The 22,263-nt window shown below is 44.4% G+C and overlaps 1 protein-coding gene across 3 annotated transcripts in view; it reads left to right on the top strand.

Annotated features, from left to right (window-relative positions):
* The window catches only part of mid2 (midline 2), a 278,557-nt gene that overhangs the window by 116,083 nt on the left and 140,211 nt on the right, over positions 1-22,263 (top strand). For 2 of the 3 annotated variants that reach the window (XM_070882565.1, XM_070882567.1), the window contains exon 2: positions 5,331-6,046. In XM_070882565.1, the coding sequence (XP_070738666.1) occupies positions 5,387-6,046 (660 nt within the window). In that variant the 5' untranslated portion in view covers positions 5,331-5,386. Of the gene's footprint in view, positions 1-4,716; positions 4,748-5,330; positions 6,047-22,263 lie in introns of those variants that run through there. The other variant, XM_070882566.1, reaches the window with a different exon arrangement.

Genomic DNA, 22,263 nt, shown 5'->3' with positions numbered 1-22,263 from the left:
AGCCAAGTTCATGGCACCATAGGTGGCTCTGCTGCACAGGAGGGCAGGAAAAAGAGTGGCAGAGCTATAATGGTAGGGGATTCTATTGTAAGGGGAATAGATAGGCATTTCTGCGGCTGCAATCGAGACTCCAGGATGGTGTTGCCTCCCTGGTGCAAGGGTCAAGGATGTATCCGAGCGGCTGCAGGACATTTTGGAGGGGGAGGGTGAACAGCCAGTTGTCGTGGTGCACATAGGTACCAACGAGATAGGTAAAAAAATGGGATGATGTCCTCCAAGCTGAAATTTAGGGAGCTAGCAGTGAAATTAAAAAGTAGGACCTCAAAGGTAGTAATCTCAGGATTGCTACCGGTGCCATGTGCTAGTCAGAGTAGAAATAGCAGGATAGCTAAGATGAATACGTGGCTTGAGGAATGGTGCAAGAGGGAGGGATTCAAATTCCTGGGACATTGGAACCGGTTCTGGGGGAGATGGGACCAGTACAAACCGGACGGTCTGCACCTGGGCAGGACCAGAACCAATGTCCGAGGGGGAGTGTTTGCTAGTGCTGTTGGGGAGGGGTTAAACTAATATGGTGGGATGGGAACCTATGCAGGGAGACAAGGAAGTAGAATGGGGGCAGAAGCAAAAGACAGAAGAAAAGTAAAAGTGGAGGGCAGAAAAACCCAAGGCAAAAATCAAAACGCCACATTACAGCAAAATTCTAAAGGGGCAAAGTGTGTTTAAAAAGACCAGCCTGAAGGCTCTGTTCCTTAATATGAGGAGTATTCGTAATAAGTTGGAAGAATTAACTGCGCAGGCAGCTATTAACGAATATGATATAATTGGCATTATGGAGACATGGCTCCAGGGTGACCAAGGCTGGGAACTCAACATCCAGAGGTATTCAACATTCATGAAAGATAGACAGAAAGGAAAAGGAGGTGGGGTAGTGTTGCTGGTGAAAGATGAAATTAACGCAATAGTAAGGAAGGACATTAGCTTGGATGATGTGGAATCTGTATGGGTAGAGCTGCAGAAAACGCTAGTGGGAGTTATGTACAGATCACCAAAGAGTAGTAGGGAGGTTGGGGACAGAATCAAAGAAGAAATTAGGGATGCATGCAATAAAGGTACAGCAGTTATCATGGGCGACTTTAATCTACATATAGATTGGACTAACCAAACTGGTAGCAATACAGTGGAGGAGGATTTCCTGGAGTGTATTAGAGATGGTTTTCTAGACCAATATGTCAAGAAACCAACTAGAGGGCTGGCCATCCTAGAATGGGTGATGTGTAATGAGAAAGGACAAATTAGTAATCTTGTGCGAGGCCATTTGGGGAAGAGTGACCATAATATGGTAGAATTCATTAAGCTGGAGAGTGACGCAATTAATTAAGAGACTAGGATCCTGAACTTGGGGTAAGGTAATTTTGATGGTATGAGACATGAATTGGCTAGAATAGACTGGCAAATGATACATAAAGGGTTGACGGTGGATAGCCAATGACAAACATTTAAACATCACATGGATGAACTGTACAACCCTGTCTGGAGCAAAATAAAATGGGGAAGGTGGCTCAACCATGCCTAACAAGGGAAACTAAGGATCGTGTTAAATCCAAGGAAGAGACATATAAATTGACTGGGAGAAATTTAGAATTCAGCAGAGGACGACAAAGGGTTTAATTAGGAGGGGGAAAATAGAGTATGAAAGGAAGCTTGCTGGGAACATAAAAACTGACTGCAAAAGCTTCTATAGATATGTGAAGAAAAAAAGATTAGTGAAGACAAATGTTGGTGCCTTGCAGTCAGAATCAGGTGAACTTATAATGGGGAACAAAGAAATGGCAGACCAATTGAATAAATACTTTGGTTCTGTCTTCACGAAGGAAGACACATATAACCTTCCGGAAATACTAGGGGACCGAGGGTCTAGTGAGAATGACGAAGTGAAGAAAATCCTTATTAGTCAGGAAACTGTGTTCGGAAAATTGATGGGGTTGAAGGCCGACAAATCCCCAGGGCCTCATAGACTGCATCCCAGAGTACTTAAGGAAATGGCCCTAGAAATAGTCAAGGGGCCTCACAATGAGATTGCTAATTAATCCTCATTACACAACACCCAGTCTAAGATGGCCTCCCCCTAGTTGGTTCCTTGACATATTGGTCTAGAAAACCATCCCTTATGCACTCCAGGAAATCCACCTCCACTATATTGCTTCCAGTTTGGTTAGCCCAATCTATATGCATATTAAAGTCATGCATGATAACTGCTGCACCTTTATTGCATGCATCCCTAATTTCCTGTTTGATGCCCTCCCCAACATCATTACTACTGTTTGAAGGTCTGTACACAACTCTCACTGATGTTTTTTGCCCTTTGGTGTTCTGCAGCTCTACCCATATTGATTCCACATCATCCATGCTAATGTCCTTCCTAACTACTGCATTAATCTCCTCTTTAACCAGCAATGCTACCCCACCTCCTTTTCCTTTTATTCTATCCTTCCTGAATGTTGAATACCCATGGATGTTGAGTTCCCAGCCCTGATCATCCTGGAGCCACGCCTCTGTAATCCCAATCACATCATATCTGTTAACATCTATTTGCTCAGTTAATTCTTCCACCTTATTACGGATACTCCTTGCATTAAGACACAGCCTTCAGGCTTGTTTTTTTAACACCCTTTGTCCTTTTAGAATTATGATGTAGTGTGGCCCTTTGTGTTTCTTGCCTTTGTTTACTCGGCCTTCCACTATTGCTTTTTACCTTTCTGCCATCTGTTTCTGACTCCATATTACTTCGCCCTGTCTCGCTGCATAAGTTTCCATTCCCCTGCCATATTAGTTTAAACACTCCTGAACTGAACTGCATTAGCAAATGTTACCCCCAGGACATCAGTTCCAGTCCTGCCCAAGTGCAGACTGTTCCTTTTGTACTGGTTTCACTTCCCCCAAAACTGGTTCCAATGTCCCAGGAATTTGAATCCCTCCCTCTTGCACCACTGCTCAAACCACGTATTTATTCTAACTATCCTGCTCCCTCTACTCTGATTTGCACGTGGCACTGGTAGCAATCCAGAGATTACTACCTTTTTGAGGTCCTACTTTTTAATTTAACTCCTAGCTCCCTAAATTCAGCTTGTAGGACCTCTTCCCGCTTCTTACCTATATCGTTGGTACCTACATGTACCACGACAACTGGCTGTTCACCCTCCCTCTCTAGAATGCTCTGCAGCTGCTCCGAGACACCTTTGACACTTGCACCAGGGAGGCAACATACCATCCTGGAGTCTCGGTTGCGGCCGCAGAAATTCCTATCTATTCTCCTTACAATAGAGTCCCCTATCACTATAGCTCTCCCACTCTTTTCCCTGCCCTTCTGTGCAGCAGAGCCACCCATGGTGCCATGAACCTGGCTCCTGGTGCCTTCCCCTGGTAAGTCATCTCTCCCAACAGTATCCAAAACGGTATATCTGATTTGGAGGGAGATGACCACAGGGGACTCCTGCACTAACTTCCTGCTCTTGCCTTGTCTCTTGGTCACCCATTCACTGTCTCAGTCCTAACCCTTACCTGCGGTGTGAATTGATTAACAAGCAATTGGATAACTGGTGTGGGAGGTAGGATCGGCAAAATGGTCTTCCCTGTCCGTATGTACCTTTATGATCTTGTGACAAGATGCCAGCAGTGACCTGTGACAGACTAGACAGTTTTATGGTGCCTTCACTTACTGCTTAGGGCCTTTTGGGCTGGTATCTGAAATCTGTTCAATGTGACTGAAAGGTAGGGTGAGCATTGTACCCATTGCTTTCCGTGTGGTTTGCTAGTCAGTTGGGAGGCACTGACTGGAGTTGAGGCACTTTTACTGAAGAACAACCAGGAAATCAGACAGCTCAGCGTACATACGGACAGGGGAACACTGTTTAGACCTAAACTGAAAAAAAAAACAGAATGATGCACTCACTGACTTGTCAATCTTGTCTCTAGCACTGGGTAACTGGCACTGCCCAAGTTGGCACTCAGCCATACAGACTAGGAAGGGCCCTAAATGTCTCCCCAACGCTGACACTGCAGCATTTCAGTGGTAAACTGATCATTCTCCTCCATCTCGCCTCTTCCAGTTACAACCCTGACTCTCTCTCCTTCCCCCACCCCCCACAGTACACCTCACAATCGTACATGACTATCTTTTATTTCTCTCACCTGTGCATTCTTCTCTGCCTCTCCCAGTTTATGCCTTGTCACCGACTTGCTTTACAACCCCAGACTGTCTGCTCTGTCTTCCGCTTCCTCCCCCCCCCGCCCCCACAAAACAATCCTGCTGTTTGTTCTTTGCCGTTACAACATTGCCCAACCTCTCCTTTTCCCCAAAGCATTCTTTGCATTAAAACATTGACAAATCTGTATACAGACAGGAAGGGACTATTATTATTTCTAAGGTAATAGAACTCTCAGCCGTGCATGTTACTGAGCTTTGCAACTAGAATAGAGTGTTTGCTGTGCAAATGACCATAGATGGTGCTCCAAAAGACACACTAAACATGTGAACACGTCACATTACAACTCAGATTGATCTTTGGCAGTAAGCACAAGCCTACTTGAGTAAGAATGGGCTGGAACACTCTAGCATGACGTAACAGATTTCCAACGCCCTTCCTAGTGTATGTGTCTTTTTTTTAATCAAGATCCTGTGTTTACTTTGAAAAGTCAATGTGTGCTCCTGTGAAAGATTCTTTCCTTCGGGGCCAAGTAGGAGCCTGTCAGTAAATTATTTTAATATGTTAGTCATTTATCACAGTGGTTTGTTTTTTATATAGAAATAAGTGTTTGCTTATCCAACATTTTCCCACTTGTGTATAAAACAGATGTTATGAATCCGATTTAAACATGTCATGGCATCAGTCACACATTGTCGTCGTCATAATGAGACACAGCTCGATGGCTTTTCCCCACACTGGAAAAGGTTTGCCCCACACACTCTGCGTAAAAATGATCTCCCCCACACCCTGCTCCAATTTCCTCCATCATCTCTATTGAAAATGGGCTCTGCTACAATGGACACGAGTGGCTCTTCGGTAATTTGCCAAAGTGTCCATTCTTTCCCTGTGAGCCAGGTCAGCAAATATTAGCCGGAAACCGGGGTTAAGTCATCGCATCCCAACCTGATCCCTTTTCACACGACCTCCATACATGCATGCAATTTCCAGAGGGAGCCACTGGGTACCGAGTAGGAGCTTAAACTCTCTTTAATGTTATAGTTGTATTCAAGGGAAAGACCCTTGCTGCTTTTTAAGTGGTATATCGTCCGCTCAAGTTGATTTTTTTTTTCTCTTTCCTTGTAGGCAGCTGACCAGCTTCCCTGGGTACTGCTGATGATGCAAGATTGCTTTGCCTGAAGATGGAAACACTTGAATCTGAATTAACCTGCCCAATTTGTCTGGAGCTATTTGAAGATCCTCTGCTGTTACCGTGCGCCCACAGCTTGTGCTTCAACTGCGCCCACCGGATCCTCGTCTCGCACTGCACTTCCAACGAGACGATCCAATCGATTGCTGCTTTCCAGTGCCCAACCTGCCGGTATGTTATATCTCTCAACCACCGCGGCTTGGAGGGGTTGAAGCGGAATGTAACTCTGCAGAACATTATCGATCGCTTTCAGAAGGCCTCGCTGAGCGGACCCAGCTCCCCCAGTGAATGCCGCCGTGAGCGGCCCTACAAGGATCCTGTCGCCATGTCCTCCGAGAGGGTCCAATGCCAGTTCTGCGAGCAAGAGCCACCGCGGGATGCCGTCAAGACCTGCGTGACCTGCGAGGTCTCCTACTGTGACCGGTGCCTTAGAGCCACCCACCCCAACAAGAAGCCGTTCACCGGCCACCGGTTGATTGAGCCCATCCCGGACTCTCATCTCCGCGGACTAATGTGTCTGGAACATGAAGACGAAAAGGTGAATATGTACTGTGTCACGGACGATCAGCTGATCTGTGCCTTATGCAAACTTGTAGGACGTCATCGGGAGCACCAGGTTTCCTCACTGAGTGATAGATATGACAAACTTAAGGTACAGTATATGGAGATTCATTATCTGAGAACGCTTTTAGAAATCGATTTGGATTCAATGTTATAACCTGAAATTAGATTATGAATAACAGGCTGTTTAGTCTATTTACACTCATCCTTTCTTGCAGAATTTCAGCCTTCCCATTGCAGCTTTTAACCCCCACCTAAACGGGCAGACAGGACCTTTGTTTAGCATCCTATTCCAAAGTATGGCACCTTCAGCAATGCAGCATCTCCTCAATGCTGCATTGTAGTGCCAGCCCCAAATTGTGCACCCAAATCCTGGTGTGGTATGTTAACCCACAGCTTTCTGCCTCAAACAAGATTGTACATACTTGAGTGGCAGTGCTTGGAGGACAATCTCAGGTGTAACAAAAGCTCTTTCAACAGGTTTGCCACTTTTTGTTTAATATTGAGGTTAGAATAGAAAGGGAGAAAAGGTTTCCATTGGCAGGAGAGCCAGTAACTGGAGGACATAGATTTAAGATGATTGACAAAAGGACCAGGGAGATGAGTATTTCTTTTTATGCAGTACGTTACGTTGATCTGGAAAAGGTGGTGTAGCAGGGTTCGATAGTAATTTTCAAAAGGGAGTTTGATATATACTTTAAAGGAAAAATTTGCAGGGATATGGGAATCATTGAATCGCTCTTTCAAAGAGCCAGCACAGCCATGATGGGCTGAATGGCCTCCATGGAAATGATTCTATGATTTTGCAAGGATTACCAAGAAAAAAAGGCATAGGAGATGGGATCATGGCTTGAGTTCTGAATGTTTGCTGAGCAGAGAAAGTAAACACTCTCTCAATTTAAAAAAAAAATGGTGTCTTCCAATTTCTATCTTGGACATATCAGATAGCCCACTCTAAAACTGGGCTGTCTGATCCAACTACAGATAGATTGCAACCATGCTTTCCATGAGGGAAGAATTAGCCATTTAAAGAACCACCTTCATGCTTAAAATGAGCATTGCTGACTGGTAAAAGATTTCCAAGGTATTCACCAGGTTAGTAAATAGAACAGACAATAACACAATCCTGTTTTCTGCAAATTAGATACAAATTTTATTTTTCATTTTTTAAACATAAGTTTGCCATTTCTTTCATAAAAAGCATCTTTTAACATCTAAAGTGCATCCGATCTCTTTTCCCCAGCCCAACCCTGTTTCTTTAACACTGCCCAAGAATGATGAGCTCTAATATAAAGCATATTTGTTTATTGTGTTTCACTAATGGAAAAGTCATATGCTTGGGCCTTGGTGGGGGTCCCCTCAAAGCCGCCCTGATAAAGTGCAACATCCCCACTGACACCTGGGGGTCCCTGGTCAAAGACCGCCCTAAGTGGAGGAAGTGCATCCGGGAGGGCGCTGAGCACCTCGAGTCTCGTCGCCGAGAGCATGCAGAAACCAAGCACAGGCAGCGAAAAAGTGTGCGGCAAATCAGTCCCACCCCTTCCCTCAACGACTATCTGTCCCACCTGTGACAGGGACTGTGGTTCTCGTATTGGACTGTACAGTCACCGAAGAACTCATGTTAAGAGTGGAAGCAAATCTTCCTCGATTCCGAGGGACTGCCTATGATGGTGGGGGATGGGTGGGTTAATCTGTATAACACAGTATTTGAGTAACATCTGTGGGAAGAAAAGAATTGCAATAGTTTTGCTCAATCTCAAGCTGCAGCATTGTTATGTATTTTTTTTCTTGTATTTTTATTGAGTTTAGGGGGTTTATTTGTTTCCTTTGTGCCTGGTGCGTTATAGGTTACATGGCTTTGTGAATAGCTGCACTGTACATATTAGCGATACTACATATTTGGAACTCCGTCATTTCTGTTTGATGCATGTATATTATATTTTGTGCCAATTCTTATTGCCTTTACATAAAGTAAGAACATAAGAAATAGGAGCAGGAATAGGCCATTTGGCCCCTTGAGCCTGCTCTGCCATTTAATAAGATCAGGGCTGATCTGATCATGGACTCAGCTCCACTTCCCTGCCCACTCCCCATAACCCTTTATTCCCTTAGTGCTCAAAAATCTGTCTATCTCCGCCTTAAATATATTCAATGACTCAGCCTCCACAGCTCTCTGGGGCAGAGAATTCCACAGATTTACAACCCTCTGAGAAGAAATTCCTCCTCCTCCCAGTTTTAAATGGGCAGCCCCTTATTCTGAGATTATGCCCCCTAGTTCTAGTTTCCCCTATGAGTGGAAATATCCTCTCTGCATCCACCTGGTCGAGACTCCTCATTATCTTATGTTTTGATAAGATCACCTCTCAACCTTCTGAACTCCAATGAGTAGAGGCTCAACCTATCTTCATATGTCAACCCCCTCATCTCTGGAATCAACCTAATGAACCTTCTCTGAACTGCCTTCAATGCAAGTATATCCTTCTTTAAATACGGAGACCAAAACTGAACGCAGTACTCTAGGTGTGGCCTCACCAATACTCTGTACAGTTACAGCAAGACTTCTTTGCTTTTATACTTAATCACTATATCTACAGATTGAAACCATGTTCACAAGTGAACTCTGTACATAATGGGAGCAGCCGTTAACTGCTGATGAGTGCTTATTAACCATATTTTATCCCATAAGGATGTCTGAGGGAAAAATAGGAAGGATTTATAAAACCAGGAGACGTCGTTAACTTTTCCTCTCGCAACTGCTCCAAAAGATATGGGATGGAGTCTTTGGGATAGAAATTAGACCAAGTTTTGCCCATTGGAAGCTCGACCCAATATTGGCTCAGGCTATTTTTCAGGTGTCCTTCAAGGCTGCCTAAAACAGGTATTGGGCCCCTTGCATAAGTACATGAGGCTAGCAGCTGCTTTAGGCCCACATGGAGAAATTGCATTGCGATGAATTGCCATTGCTTCGGCTTAAACAACAACCACCGGAAAAAGGTCAACTTTGCTTTATAAATGATTTCAAAAAACGTTTTTTGGGAGCCAGGAGGTGCAGGAGTGCTCCCCTGCTCCACAGTACATGCAATCAGCCTCATTGTCACTCTATCTCCCCACTCCTGGGACCTACCTTGGGGCCAATGCTGGTGGGGCCAGTGACCTGACATTTATCTATTTTAAAATGGGCAAGCTGCCTGTGGAGGCACATCAGGCACTGGCAGCTTGCCCAAATAGTGTGGATGAGGCTCGAGATCGAACTTTGGGCTGACCTTGAATCTCCCAGTTTGGGGTACGAGCTAACGGTGCACCAGTGGTTATATGCCTGAGAACTTACCTCTTTGTCTTTGAATAGTGCAGGAGTAGCAGCTTACAATTTTATACAGAGAAAACATTTGGAAGCACAGCACAGGAAAAGGTGGGCACTGACCGAGCAGGAAAAATAATTTTGGGGAAAGACCAAAGACAGTCATAGGGAAAAATTTGTCGAAGGCTTGTGAAGGGGAGTGGAAAGAGGAAGAGATTTAAGGAGAGAATTCCAGAGTGTAGAGGCCCCATGATTTAATGAGCAGTCACCAATGGTGGAAAGGAAGGAATAAAAAACATATACAGTTTGAACCTCCCTTATCCGGGACTCCCTTATCCGGAACCGCCTCTCGTCCAGCACCATTCCCGGCCACTGGGTGACGCATGTGTAGAACTCTGACATGAACAAATTGAAGTCCTTCCTTGCTGCCGACTCCCGCAATCGCTGGCCTGACCCTGCAATCCACCGCTCTCCCCCTGCCCCCCGCCCCCCATGATCTCTCTGCCACACTCCCAGCCCCAAGCCAACCAGCCCCGATATCCCCTTGCTCAGTACCTGTACCATCCAATTTAACGTGACCACCCCTCATCCGACAAAATCCCTTATCCAGCACAGGCCAAGTACCAAGAGGTTCAACGTGTAGTAAGTATTCTAGTATCGGAGGGTAAGCGCAGGGATGTAAACTGGAGATCACTCTGATACTTGGTTCAATCGCTACTATCTGCTGAGTAAACTGATTTCAGTGCCCTGAGATTTGGGATGGGAACATTGGGCAGATTTACCACTGCTGTTTTTCATAAAGATTTGGGTTTATATAGTGCCTTTCTTGACCACCGGATGTCTCCAAGCATTTTACAGCTAATGAAGTTCTTTTGGAGTGTAGTCGCTGTTATAATGTAGGAACATCATACAGCAACATCTACTGGAAATATGTGGGTAAATGTCAGCTAAGGACTGTTATGTATGTAAACATTGTAACTGCTAAAGACTTGCCACCAGAGGGAGCAGATGTTGGAGGTCCAAGGATCACCACACCTCGTGCAAGGGAGTATAAAAGGTTGTCTGCCATGCTGCTTAGGCACTCTGGAGTTGTATTAAAGAGACTAAGGTTATATCAGTTTTAGCTCACAGTACTCGGTCTTGTGGAGTTCTTCCATACTTAATATGGACAGGATCAGGCTCGATTATGATGTCCTCCAGTCTGATAGCTTGCTGGCACTAGCTATCAAGGCTCATGGATGAATAGCAGCCACTGAGATAAGGCACCTGAAGGCAAATGCTGCCTGTGAAACTGCTCCAGTAAAGGATATTTCACTGGAATTCTTTGAGGATATAACGAGCATGGTGGATAGAAGTGTACCGATGGATGTGGTGTATTTAGATTTCCAAAAGGCATTCGATAAGGTGCCACACAAAAGGTTACTGCAGAAGATAAAGGTACGCGGAGTCAGAGGAAATGTATTAGCATGGATAGAGAATTGGCTGGCTAACAGAAAGCAGAGAGTCGGGATAAATGGGTCCTTTTCGGGTTGGAAATCGGTGGTTAGTGGTGTGCCACAGGGATCGGTGCTGGGACCACAACTGTTTACAATATACATAGATGACCTGGAAGAGGGGACAGTGTGTAGTGTAACAACATTTGCAGATGATACAAAGATTAGTAGGAAAGCGGGTTGTATAGAGGACACAGAGGCTGCAGAGAGATTTGGATAGGTTAAGCGAATGGGCTAAGGTTTGGCAGATGGAATACAATGTCGGAAAGTGTGAGGTCATCCACCTTGGGGGGGGGGGGGGGGTGGCGGGGAGAGAAACAGTAAAAGGGAATATTATTTGAATGGGGAGAAATTACAACATGCTGCGGTGCAGAGGGACCTGGGGGTCCTTGTGCATGAATTCCCAAAAAGTTACTTTGCAGGTGCAGCAGGTAATCAGGAAGGCGAATGGAATGTTGGCCTTCATTGCGAGAGGGATGGAGTACAAAAGCAGGGAGGTCCTGCTGCAACTGTATAGGGTATTGGTGAGGCCGCACCTGGAGTACTGCATGCAGTTTTGGTCACCTTACTTAAGGAAGGATATACTGGCTTTGGAGGCGGTACAGAGACGATTCACTAGGCTGATTCCGGAGATGAGGGGGTTACCTTATGATGATAGATTGAGTAGACTGGGTCTTTACTCCTTGGAGTTCAGAAGGATGAGGTGTGATCTTATAGAAACATTTAAAACCATGAAAGGGATAGACAAGATAGAGGCAGAGAGGTTGTTTCCACTGGTCGGGGAGACTAGAACTAGGGGGCACAGCCTCAAAATACGGGGGAGCCATTTTAAAACCCAGTTGAGAAGGAATTTCTTCTGAGGGTTGTGAATCTGTGGAATTCTCTGCCCAAGGAAGCAGTTGAGGCTAGCTCACTGAATGTATTCAAGTCACAGAGATTTTTAACCAATGAGGGAATTAAAGGTTACGGGGAATGGGCGGTTAAGTGGAGCTGAGTCCACGGCCAGATCAGCCATGATATTGAATGGCGGAGCAGGCTCGAGGGGCTATATGGCCTACTCCTGTTCCTAATTCTTGTTATGTTCTTATATTTGCGAGGTGGGAGCAGTGTCTGGGAATGCAGAGGATTGAATGCCGAACTGTGTAAACAGAAGCTATTCTCCCACAACTAACTTAGTACATACCAAGGATGAAACTTGAAAAATACCATTCTATTAATTCCACAAAAAAAGGAGATTGATGGAACTTTGTTTGAACTAGGGGAGAGCCACAGAGTGGTGTCACAGTAAAACTGGATAATTATCCTCCATTCCTTCTGATCAGACGCAATGAAAACACATTTTGTCTGCTGTTGGCTCCAAGCGTTGATAATGATATGTTGTGGGTGTAGTGGATGGGTTTGAGATCTGTGTTCCACTGGAATTTAGCCAGGTCTGGAGAACAATTCTGCCAAATTAGCAGTTTCCTAGTAGTGCTGTAGTTTCAAAAAGGGGAGAAACTGTCAACATGGTAAAAGTGAAAGAGAATTGAACAGCTGAGAGGAGAGGCGGGATGCTTCATCAAGTGATCAGATACCGATTCATGATGGCAGAGGCCTGCATGTGTGCAAACACCAGCCCTCCTCATGAGGCTCAAATAGTACATGAGAGAGAGAGAGGAAGTGACAATCAGTGAGTAAATACATCGCCCAGAGGGCTGCTGAGCCATACAGACCATGAAGGCAACATATTTGATTCCTGGTCTGCACCAATTTAGCTGGTCTTGGCCAGAAGGTTGGGTTTAGCGCCTGAGTGATGGAGGGAGGGGGGGGGGGGGAGGAGGGAGGAATCAGTCAAGTATGTATGTATGCAAACCTCACCAATGTAAGACTTGCCACTAGGGGGCACACATTGTGGGAGACCTAAGGGTAACCTGTGCACCCTGGGGCAAGCAGGTATAAAAGGTGATTCACCACACTGCTTCTCCACTCTGGAGCCTGAATAAAGAGACCAAGGTCACAACAGTTTGAGCTTGCAATACAGTCCTGTGGATTTATTCTGAACATAACATCAAGGTTCCCAATTCTGATCAGTCCTATAGCAAATGTGTTATTTAGTCATTGTGTGAAGACAAAATTGGGCTAACCTGTGTTACTTCAGAGTGTCAGCTGTGGTTCAGTGGGTAGCACTCTTGCCTCTGAGTCAGAAGGTTGTGGGTTCAAGTCCCACTCTACAGACTTGAGCACCAAAATCTAGGTGGACACTCCACTACAGTACTGAGGGAGTACTGCACTGTCAGAGGTGCTGTCTTTCAGATAAGACGTTAAACCGAGGTCCTGTCTGCTCTCTTGGGTGGACATAAAGGAGCCCATGGTACTATTTCAAAGAAGAGCAGGGGAGTTATCCCTGGTGTCGTAGAAAATATTTATCCCTCCTATCAACATCATAAAAGCAGATTATCTGTTTGTGGGAGCTTGCTGTGTGCAAATTGACAGCCACGTTTCCTACATTACAATAGTGACTGCACTTCACAAGTACTTCATTGGCTGTAAATCGCTTTGGGATGTCTGGTGGTTGTGAAAGGCACTATAAAAATGCAAGTCTGCCTTTCTTGTTTCCCCTTCCTCCTCTTCAATAACTTTCTGGAATTTAGGCTGGGAATTTACACAGGGTTCTCCCAATTGATTGTCGTAACTTCAGCAAAAGATCAGTGGTTTACATTGCCATTACGACGGCTAATTGGGAAACCCCCTGAGGAAATTCTCGGCCTCGCTGTCCAAGCTCATACTCAAAGAATGGCCTATTGGATGAGGTATAGTCGAGCGGTGGCATCTGCTGAATCGTATTCGAGCCAATCAGCACCTTCGAGGGAGAAGGGGACTAAATTGGAAAGGAAACATTTTAAAACGAAGAGAAAATAAAAATATGCAAATTTAGGCTCTTGTCATGGAGGTGAATTCATAAGTGACTGTGGAACATTCCAAACGGCAACAACTCATAATTATGATTTATTTTTGCCATTCTGATTTAAAACATAAATTTTAAAGTTCTAGGTACAATGAAAAACACAAAATCAGTATAATTGTTCGAGCTACATTGTGTGTTAGCTGCATTTACCCTTATGATTTGTATCTTCTTTGGATGTGTTGGTCACACAATTACTCATCTTAATTACCTCAAGTATTAAGAACAGCAGCAGCACAGACAGTGGAGTTAGAGTAGATTGTCGTAGTTAGTTGGATAGTCAGTAATGCCAGATTTACAAATGGGGTAAAATTGACTTTCTCATTCTGGTGGAGAGATACCAACGGATTAATTATATGAGCCAAGACTTGAAAATAAAGCCAGCTCACAATTCAAGAATTCTATTGTGCAATTGATCAAACCCTGTTGGATTTAGAGGGATTTAGGAGCTGACGTGGTTCAAAGTGTTAAGATATCTCCCCAGGATGTTCTGGTCAATAATTCAGTGGATGGACAGAAGGTTGTGTTTTTAATATATCTGTAGCATTTTGGTATCAATTGTATCTCATTTTAGATCACAGACAGCAAGAAAATGACATGTATATTATGTATTTTGCATGGAATGATAAAGGAAAAAATTAGAATTTTTGTTGTAACCTGCTTCACATACAATATCATTTAGCAGCACGCTGCTAGCTTACAAACTCCACCAGTCAGTAGCTAACCGGTTGCTTAATTGACCTAGAATAACAAGATAATTGCAGATGACACAGGCCACTCAGCCCATCTTGAGTCATCTATCCAGATTGACTGACTGACGTCCCACTATTACAGTATTTACTTGGGAGAATATCTCGCAATGTTCCTATTCAAATATATATCATTACAGCATGTCTCCAATGCAAAATAAGAATGAAATCTAAAGGAGTATTATCATTATAAAAAGTGTTTGCCATACTTTTTGTTCCCTTGTAATGCACAACACATTAATGTTGTCCCTCTCCCTGGCCACGGTCTGAGGCTGAATCAGACTGTTCGCAATCTTGGCATCCAAATTGACCCTGAGCTGAGCCTCCAACCCTATAATCCTCTCCGTCACCAAGACCGCCTATTTCCACCTCCTTAACATTGCCCATCTCTGCCTCTGCCTTAGCTCATCTGCTGCTGAAACTCTCATCCATACCTTTTATTATCTCTCAACTCTACTATTTCAAAGGTCTCCTGGTGGGCCTCCTACCCCCTATAAACTTGACCTCATTCTAAACTCTGCCTGTATCCTAACTTTTATATCAAGTTCCATTCACCCATCAGTCCTGTGCCTGCTGGCCTACAATGGCTCCAGCCCTGCAACCCTCCGAGATCTCTGCACTCCTTCAGTTCTGTCTTCTTGCATATCCCTGATTTTCTTTGTTCCATTATTGATGGCCTTGTCTTCTGCTGCCTAGGCCCAAAGCTCTGGAACTCTCGCTCCTCGTTAAAACCTACCTCTTTGACCAAGCTTTTGGTCATCTGTCCTAATATCTCCTTATGTGGCTCAGTGTCAACTTTGTTTTTGATTATCATTCCTGTGAAGTGCCTTGGAACCTTTTTAATTATGTTAAAGTGCTATATAAATACAAGTTATTTTGCACGGTTAAATACAGGATTGTATGGCTTGCAGGTGATGCAGTGTGACAACAATTATGCATAGCTGTTTGGTCCCACTTTCACGCCAATGAAAAAACAATTTGCACCAGATCTTGTGATGACTACTGCACACATTTCAAGCATGGTTAAAATAACGTTCAAATAAAAGCATGATTTAAGAGAACATAAAGTGTGAACCAGAAATATTGGAGGGGCTTTCAATAAAGCTTGAGGAAAATATTAGGACATCGGTCAGACTGTTTAGCTTTTAAGTTACAAGTTAAGATCAGTACTAATTGTTGCTGCACCCCAAGCAGCTCAAAGTGCTATGTGTGGTTAGTTTATAATTTTTGTGCAAATTCAGGCAAATCTCATTTTGGACACCCACACAGCTGCATTCCCAACTTCCAAATTGGCTCTAATCCATTGACCAGTTTAGAACTGGCATGTCCTCCTCTGCTGAAACCTGAAAAATAAGACTAATGCTCCCTTGACTGATCCCCTCTGCCCACAGGTAGTACTTTGGTACAAATAATTGAAATTTGTTTTCATTTTCTACTGCTCTAAGTCCAGCAAGTAAATTGCTTTTAAACCACTCCTGTGCAACTCCTGTCTGGCCATCTGCAGAGTACCATTGTTGATGGCCTGGGAATGGGTAATCAACCTCCTCCTCTGGAGAATGCTTGCATGGTATGGAAAATCCTAAAGACTTTGAGGAAGAAATCTTCTCAATCTTCTCTTACAGATTTATATCTCATCAGTGAAGAACACAACTTACTCATAACTTGCACTTGACTTGTGAGTGAGTTGTGCTTTTGGCCTTCACTCCAGTAAATGCTGAAGGGATATTGGATACTCCTGATAGCAAAGAAGAAGATGGTTGCAAAATATATTGCAGAAAGGCAGAATGCTTTCAGAAACTGAGTGAACTGAATGTTGCTATTTACTAGTAAAGGTATTCGGTTTACTTAGTATTGTGCAAATCCATGTGAAATTGAAATAATGTAAGAGGTTAGAGTGAGATGGGAAGATATTGGACTCCTGAAGGCTTCAGGCGACCTAAAGAACTGCATTCTCCTGGCAAATGATCAGAAATGGTCTTATCCATCATGCAGGTGTGTTGGTGTAATCAATATCATTCCCTGCATTGCCACAAATGTACTTCTGCATGTATTTTGAAATGTAACACTGCAGAAGACAGAGGGGTAGAAATTGGATCTTGTTGCACCTGTTATTTGGCCAGGAAATGGGGTCAGAACATCCAATTTCAGGAGCTATATGCTCTTAGAGACTGCTGAAGGCCGGCAACAAAAAAGGCAAATATATATTTTTTTTTAACCTTGCCTTTACGTGGAGTTAGTGGAGAAGCTCCACAACACTACTGCTGGCTGCTGCACGTAACCTTGCCTTCATGGTGGGACGTTGTCTGCCTCACAAACAAATAGCCTTCTGGTTGGCGACCAAGTGCCATCAATGAAGGTATCTGTTAACTGGTGTTAGATCTCTTAATTCCCAAAGAAATACTAACTCCGATTGTAGTTTTAATGTAACTTTATTCTGGCAGCAGCAACAAGCTTCTGGCTTTAAGCCAGGCCTTTGTCCTTCTGAGACCACATGGCCAAAATGGCTGTACTTATACTTGGTTCAATTTACAGAAAATAACTCCCTTCCTTTGACCTTTATTGGCTCCATTGGTAGTCTGTTAATCTTTAATTGGCTCGCTACCCAAGGTCCTAAAATGTCAAGTTGATTGATGACTTAATGCAATGTGGTCTGTGTTTTCTCAAAACTGCAGCCAGGTTGCAGAGCTTGAATTCTCTATCAATCCCCCCCTTTGATTCTTTCACAAACTGAATCATAAAACATCAGCTATCACTGGTTAAACATTCTACAAAATAATTTCATGTTAATAGTTTCCTTCTAAAAATTTGTTGATGTGTTTCGCCACATATCCGGACTAGAAACTTCCACACAAATTTACACCAACCCAAGTTCGATCGTGGCCACAATGGAAGTCTGGTTTTAGTAGGTTAATTAACCTTATTCCAATTTAATCCAAATCAATATCTTAATTCAACCAGTAAACAACCTTCCCTTAAGCATAACATACCCCTGTGCCACGTACAGACGGTCTGCTGGGACCTGCAAGGTGTCTCACCTGCGGGACAGCAGCTACAGCCACCTGGTCGCAACAACATTTAATCAACATAAACAAACAATATAAAAGTAAAACAATTACAACGACTAGAATTAAACCTTCCACCAATGAAGTTCCCATTGAACCTAGCCATTCAGTGGCTCTGCTCCACAAAGTGAATGATGGGGGTTGCTCAAGTTTTTCTACCTCCTTTTGGATATGCTCCGCTAAGTGGGTCACTTCTTCGGAGCTATCTGGGATATATGTGCAACACTCAGTTCCGAGTAGGGCGCAAGTACCTCCCTTTTCAGCCAGGATGTAATCAAGGGCCAGTCTATTCTGTCGGGCTACTGTGCGGATTGCTACCATTTCTGCATTGAATTTAACTAGGGCCTCTGAAATATCATTGGCTACCTGTTCCACAACGGATGCCATGTTAATGGATTCCCTTGCCAGTCTGGCGGTCCCATACCTGGGGATCAGAATGGCAAAGAACCTCTCTGTTTCTGTGATAGCTCTCTTAGGACGGTGTAAATGTTCCGACAGTGACTTTATATGATACATATAAGGCACAATGTAGGCTAAATAACAGGATCCCGTCCAATTCTGGGGCAGCCAAGGGTAGGCCTTATGGCCACACACCCAATAGGTGCCATTTATAGGCAATGAATGTTAGCTGTTTGTCAGCAACACTCCGGGGCTTGTACAGGCTTTTCCATCTGTTTTATTCAGAATCCCCGTTACGTTAAGAATTCCCACATCGGCCCAGTTTGGACGGTTCCGTGGCTTGATTATATTATAATTCCGGGAGCAGTTACTATACCCCATATTTTGGTCTCCTTTCATGTTTCTAATCAGACAGACCAATTTCCCCTGGTCTTCCTATTCGTGTTGTATTAGCGATAACAAAAAATGGGGGCCATTTAGAATTATTGTAGCACGGTTTGTATCCCCCTTCAAAGGTAGTCAGATTGTAACCTGCTGACTCCCATTTACGTGCCCAGTTTTCTGTATCCTGAGATATTCAAGCGAACTGGCCTTAAGGGAATCCCTCCCTTTGAGTGAATAGGAATATGCGCGCACACCCAACAACTAGAAATGTTACCTTGTTTGGCATAAATGTATGACATATATAAAAAGGTATTTACATGTAATTCCCTGGGTACTCTACTATTTCCCTTTGGTGCAGAGGGTCGGCTAGTAAGAAGTAGGCAAATGCCTAGAATACCTACAATCAGTAATACAGTAAATTTGTACATTTTGGCAAGAAGTAATTGTCCTTATTAGATTTCAGCTTCAGTTACGGGTGCTCATTTAACGTGTGAAGTGTGGATCCAGGCTTTCTTTCCTTGGACTTTAACAGCTGCTTGGTGGTCAATAACACTTGATAAGGTCCCTCCCACTTGGCACCCAAAGGTTCTTTATGCAACTTTTTCACATACACCCAGACTCCCGGGATGATGTCGTGTCCTCCTTCGCGTGGATTACCCCAAGCTGCCGATACCTGTCAGGAAACAGAACTAATAGCATTGGTTAGGTTCTGACAGTATGATAGTGTCACTCATTAAGTGAACATCAGCTTTCCTTAAATCAATAGTTCCTGGCAGCGACATGGGTCTTCCTGTTATAATTTCAAATGGGCTTAGACCTGTAGTTCTGTTCGGGGTTGCCCTAATGCTACATAGCACTATTAGTAGTGCCTGGGGCCATGGTGTTCCTTCTTGGTGATATTTGGCAAGCCATTGTTTCAGAGTTCGATTCATTCGCTCTACTTGTCCTGATGATTGTGGATGATAAGGACAGTGTAAATCCCACGTAATGTTCAGTGACCTACAGACTTCTTGGCAGACAGCACCTGTGAAGTATGTTCCCTGATCTGAGTCAATGCTACTTGGGACTCCCCATTGGGGAATTTAATCCTTACACAAGACCTTTGCAGTGTGATTGGCTGTGGCTCTTTTAGTTGGGACAGCTTCTATCCATCTAGAGAATCTGTCGACCATGACAAGAATGTTAGTGTATCCTTGGCATGAAGGAAGAGATATATAATCAACCTGCAGATACTGGAATGGTCCGGCTGGGGCAGGGGGCCTCAGTTGGGGCATTACCGTGATGGGTCCAGAATTATTTTTCTGGCAGACCACACAGCGGTCTGTTACCAGCTGGGCATGTTTTTTAAATTCCCGACCCCACCAGCTTTTCTGGAACCGTGCCGTCATCTGTTGTGAGGCCAAGTGTCCCCACGAGTGGATTTGTTGGGCTAAAAAAGGCATAAGCGCTTGTGGCGCGACTGGCTTGTCGATAACTCTTTGTCTCCAGACACCACATAGCTTAATTCCTGCCTCAATTCATGTCCATTTTTCCTCTCGGGAGCACTCCTTGCATTGTTTGAAGGTCTCGTGTCAGAGTCCTGAGTGCTTTCAATCTGCACATCTGTGTTGGTTCTTCTGGAGGAACGCCCTGTGAGGTGGCATCTTTAGCTGCCTGGTCGGCTCGGGCATTTCCCTGTGCTTCTGTGGTATTTTCTTTGGTATGGGCCTTACACTTCAGGATGGACATTTCCTGAGGTAATTGTATGGCCTCTAGTAAGTCTCAGACTTCTTTTCCATTTCGGATAGGTGTACCAGCAGCAGTGAGGAATCCTCTTTTCCGCCATAACAGACCAAAGTCGTGAGCGACTCCAAAAGCATAACGCGAATCTGTGTAGACATTAGCTGTCTGTCCTTCTGCTATTCGACATGCTTCTGACAGGGCCCATAACTCGGCCTGTTGTGCTGACGTTCCTGAGGGTAAACATCCTTTTGCCACTACCACATATAAGGTTGTAACTGCCCATCCTGCTTTTCTGGTACCATTGTCAACAAAGGAGGAACCATCTGTAAACAGGATGAGGTCTGGGTTGTGCAGAGGCTCCTCTGCTGCTAAGGCTGCTTCTTCTGTTTCTTTTAAAATCTCCATGCAGTCATGCCCTTCACATTCTCCCCCCCTCTTGCTCCCTCGATTCTGACATCGGGAGCATAGTTGCGGGATTAACCGGGCTGGTCCGGACGATATGGAGATTAGGAGCTTCCAAAACTGCTGTCCAGTGGGTCCATCTTGCTGCTGTCACCTGAGACATTCTATTCATACAGCAAAGTGTATACGTTGTGGGGACACTTGACAATCAGCTTTTGGTCGAGGACTAGACCCGCAGTAGTGATTACCGCTCGACATGTAGCTTCCATGGCCCTTAGGCAACTTCCCCATCCGAGGGCTACCGCATCCAGTTTTGCCGAATAATAGCCAATAGGTCTTTGCCGATCCCCATGTTCTTGTGTCAGTATAGCTGTCATATATCCTTCTTTCTCATGGACAAACAGGGTAAATGGCTTACCACTGTCGGGGATTCCCAGAGCCGGTGCCAAACACACAACCTTTTTCAAACTTAGGAAGGCCTCTTGCTGTTCATGAGGGTGATGGCTTCTTTAGAGGCACGTTTCCCCTTTAAGATATCATTCAATGGCTGAGAAAGCTGTGTGAAGGAGTCAATCCAATTTCTGTTAAAGTTACACAGTCCCAAAAAAGACCTTAGTTCCTGAATAGTGGTGGGTTTTTTAGCAGCTCGAATGGCTGCAGTTCTATCCTGGGTAAGTTCTCTCTTTCCTTGTGAAATCTTTTGTCCCAGGTATACAACCTCTTCTTGGGATATTTGTGCTTTGTCGATGCTGGCTTTATGTCCTTTCAGCCGAAGGTGGTCCAGCAAAGCTCGTAAATCTTGTTCATGCTGGTCTTCCGTGTTTGAAGCTAGCAGGATATCGTCTACATATTGGATGACTGTGGATGACAGGGGAGGTAATTCTCGCAAATGGCTTTGTAAAGCCATGTGGAATACCGTAGGGCTGTTGTGGAAACCCTGCGGTAACCGGGTCCAAGTATACTGTTGTCCTTGGACCATGAAAGCAAACCACTGTCGAACCTCCGGTGCCAGAGGCACCGACCAAAATCCATTGGCCATATCTATAACCGAGAAATATTTATGTTCCGGTTTGAGGGCATTAAAAATGGTGGAGGGATCTGTGACCAAAGGAGCTTTTTGATCAATACACTGGTTAGCTTTCCTATAATCGACAGTCAAACGCCAAGTCTCATTAGATTTCTGTACCGGCCACACGGGGCTATTGGAGGAGCTATGCGTTTTAATAAGCACCCCTTTTTTCTCCAATTGCTGAATAACTGGTAAGATTCCTGCGATGGCAGTTGGACTGATGGGATACTGTTTAGTGCTTGGTCCCGGTAAATGACGCAGGCTCCATCTGGAGTAGGCCACAATCGTTCTTATCTTCAGCCCATATCGGGTGTTCCTTCAATTCTTCTTTCTTCAAAGTTCTAATTGACCATGTCACCCGACCATCCTCGAAATGCAACGATGAATCTATTTGGATTAGAACGTCCATTCCCAAAAGGAGTTGATCTACTGGGCCTATCTAGACCGGCGTGGTTAGTTCATGTGGACCCAGCCCTATAAGTACTGGTGTTGTCCTTTTAATTTCCATTTTATGGCCCCCAACTCCATAGGCTGTACGTGCCCTACCATCCAACGGCAAAAAGTCTCCATATTGTAGGGGTAAGCATGTTAGTTCCGCCCCTGTGTCTAAAAGACAGTCCACATCCTTATCGCCCACCCTCACAGTTATATGTAGCCCATCTCCCCTCTGTTGTATTAGTGCGAGGAGGTGGACCAGGGTGGGCTCTAATCATTTTTTGCTATCCCAAGTAACTCCTTCTGTTGTTGTATTGTCAGTCGCTTAAATGCTTCTATGTCATCATTATCTTG

The sequence above is a fragment of the Pristiophorus japonicus genome, chromosome 6, assembly GCF_044704955.1.
Source record: "Pristiophorus japonicus isolate sPriJap1 chromosome 6, sPriJap1.hap1, whole genome shotgun sequence".
Lineage (NCBI taxonomy): Eukaryota > Metazoa > Chordata > Chondrichthyes > Pristiophoridae > Pristiophorus > Pristiophorus japonicus.
Note: the sequence above shows the minus strand (reverse complement) of the source record. Positions and strands in the feature narration are given on the sequence as shown.